The 3300-nt window shown below is 33.2% G+C and overlaps 1 protein-coding gene across 1 annotated transcript; it reads left to right on the plus strand.

Annotated features, from left to right (window-relative positions):
- The first annotated feature begins 923 nt into the window (after window positions 1-923).
- On the plus strand, window positions 924-1796 carry LOC113239512 (dynein light chain Tctex-type). Its single transcript, XM_026476548.1, has 3 exons — window positions 924-1066; window positions 1140-1305; window positions 1400-1796. The coding sequence occupies exons 1-3, from the start codon at window positions 1031-1033 to the stop codon at window positions 1546-1548; spliced, it is 351 nt and encodes a 116-aa protein (XP_026332333.1). The 5' UTR covers window positions 924-1030; the 3' UTR covers window positions 1549-1796.
- The last annotated feature ends 1504 nt before the right edge of the window (window positions 1797-3300 follow it).

The raw sequence follows: 3300 nt of genomic DNA on the forward strand, positions 1-3300 counted from the left end.
AATCATACTCAAGTCCTTGCCAATAGGGTCGTATTTCCAGTGCTAAAAATCATACTCAAGTCCTGACTTGAGCATTAAGTAGAGTTCACAGTCACTCTCTATTCTAGAACTCGTAGTATTCAAACCAGCGTCTTCTAGCAAAGCGTGCTACGCTCAGACGTTAGACGCTATGCCAACTAGCCACAGACTATAGATTTTTCTGTAAAATGTGAATTTTTAAAATGGGAATTTTTCAATAACCCAACACTACAAATAATAAACATAGAAAATATATACAACAGTAATAGTAATTAGCATTGTAGTAGATTTTCTTCTATTATTTTTGCGATGAATAAATACAGGAGTGAAATTGTATTCGAAATTGCTCCCAATGCAGGCTCCTTGCCTATAAAAAGCCTGAACTCAAGTCCTGACTTGAGGATTAAGTAGAGTTCTAGAATACGACCTTTATACTATTTTTCCATCCTTTAGGGACAAATTATATGTATACGTCAAAATTGTCGGTTGCCATTACTGTTGTGTAATTTTCAAAAAACGTGTGTATAGATTGCATATAGATATATAAATAGTAGCAAATTTTTGCGGAAAATTTTCTGAAAAATATAAAAACATTGTAAAAATATAATAATTCGAATCTTTATACTATGTTCTTCGTTTAGAACTATGCCACAAATATCTTTTTAAGTTTTATTTGTCGTGAATTATAAAATAAACTTGTATAGCTAACAGCCACATAAAATGGAACATAATATGAGCCATCCAAATTATATTTTTCCAATTTTTCAAATTTTTTTAATTTGAAATTTTTCGGAAAATCATCCAATAGGATACATAAGGCTCTATAATAACTAACATAAGCCTCGCGTGTGCAATGCTACCAACATTCGCAATAAAATGTCAAGTTGGTTCAGTTGGTTGGAGTTTGTTTGACGAACAAAAAAGGGTTTCTTTTCCATAGCGTCAAAAATTTTGTTGTTTTAATAAAAAAGTATTTCTAAATCCCTACAATTGGAAGTTTACGTTGTATATCATGGAGGTCAAGGAATGTAATGATTTAACCGAGGAAGTAAGTTGTTAGGTTAACTTAATGCAGTAGAAAGTTAATATCGATTATGCGACATGATTATGACGTGTTTCAGAACCAATTTATTGTGGACGATGTGAGCAAAATTATCAAAGAAGCTATCGAAAATTCTATCGGAGGTACAGCTTATCAACATAACAAAGTGAATCAGTGGACTTCGGCTGTAGTGGAGTCTTGTCTGGGCCAACTAACAAAGTTACAAAAACCGTACAAGTACATAGGTGGGTGTAATGCATAAGATACGAAGCCGGTGCGTATAGTTTTGGATACAGAGTACGCCTTGTAGTAAATACAGCACTTTCTCTTTTGTTACAGTAACATGCACTATAATGCAAAAGAATGGAGCAGGACTACATACAGCATCATCATGTTTCTGGGACAACAACACTGATGGATCATGCACAGTGCGCTGGGAGAACAAAACTATGTATTGCATTGTTTCTGTTTTTGGTCTGGGCATTTAACACGAAAACAAAATATGACAAATTCACTTTAAATCTTGCTATAATATGTAGCATAGTGTGCTATTACAATACGGATTTTACATTTCAGTGAAATTGTACTTGGTGGCTCTAGATCTAAATATATTCATTATTGAAACATAATCAACTAGCTTATTACAGTAAAATTGTTCCATATTCTAACTTATAAGTAAGATTTTAGATTGTGTTACAAAACATAATATCTACAGTCAAAGATTTCAGCTTTTTAATGACATATGTTTTGATATATAAAAACATGGAGCTAATTAAAACATTTAAGACATTATACATTGTCTTTTAATAAACATCTATCTATTAATCATTACTTAATTTTAAGTACATAGGATATATTTTTTCTTACCCAATAAATGGATCTTAGTTTGTTTGATATTGTATTATTTTGATACTTATTGTCATTACTCATTTTTTACAACATAGTATATAAATATTGTTAACTTCTGGTGCCTTATGTCAGGTCAGGGATTGAATTTACTGAAATTATTTATGTATACAATTGAACAAAGAGTACTTTGTTATTATATTGTTCTGTTGATGATGACGAGAAACTGGTTGTGTACCTATTCACTGCCAAAAAATACATGAATTCCAATGAAAAACTTAAAAAAATAAAAAATTACACAGGTTACTGTTTTAAGGCGAATATGTTTCAATTAATTGTGCTTTTTGATTTAATAGTGAAAGGATGTAACTTTCGACTAACCAGGCGTTCACCACTGGACTCTGCCCTCCTGCATAGGACGCCAGCTAAGATCCTACATTAAATAAAGTTAATTTTTATCAAGTAGGTATTCAGTTTTTTTCGGTATGTTTAATAATTTTGACATTGATTGTACTGTGTTTGCGTGGCTTGCCTTTGCCAAAATTTGACTAGTCGGGTAAAACACCGTGATCTGTCGGTTCTAGTCGAAAGAACCTATGTTCTATCGATTCGCCATTTTAAAATTTCAAGGTTGTTTCATAGTGCATCATCTATGGTTTTAGTTGTTTGAATGGCCACGCTGATTAACCCTATTCCGGCAGGTGCGGCGGCGCGGCGTTACCATTTATCAACCTCGAGTAGGTACCTAGAAAAAGTTGTCGGTTATAGTCCTATTGTGGAATTAGTTGTTGTATCCATCTACGTTGCTGTTTCCATCAAGATAACAGAAATCCAAATTATTGTAAGGTATAGTCGCGTAGAAAAACTATATATCATGAAGTGTTTGTTGCATGCCTCCATTCTCATTCGTTCTTTGGTTGGTTTTGCTTAAGTAGTAGTAGAGTTTGAGTGTAATTTGTGGCTGCCTATGTATGTGGGTGTCTATTGGGATGTAATTTGTGGTTGTCCATAGCACCTACATTCATACATTTCTTCACACCGCGAAATAAGCTAACCGAGCTTACAGAACTATGTGGGCTAACTTAGTAGTTAGCCTACATAGTTCTGTTAGCTCTAAAACTCTGGTTTTAACAACTCTGACAATCAAAAGGAAAAATGGTTTTACAAAAATCACTCAAAAGTGCCATTGAAATTCGGAAAGTGTAATTCATCCAAATGCGGTATCTAAACCTAGGGAGGGGCAGAAAATGACAATACTCGTTACTTTTTTATTCTCCGTTTTGGTAAAATGTCAGTTAACTACTGTATTTTTTACATAGCACCATTATAATTACTTTAAAATCCAACTTCGACTTCCTAGGTTAGTGGTTTTGTTCTACGATGCAGTAAAACCA

Source organism: Hyposmocoma kahamanoa, unplaced genomic scaffold, assembly GCF_003589595.1.
Source record: "Hyposmocoma kahamanoa isolate Upper Pololo Valley unplaced genomic scaffold, ASM358959v1 99879, whole genome shotgun sequence".
In the NCBI taxonomy this organism is placed as follows: Eukaryota; Metazoa; Arthropoda; class Insecta; order Lepidoptera; family Cosmopterigidae; genus Hyposmocoma; species Hyposmocoma kahamanoa.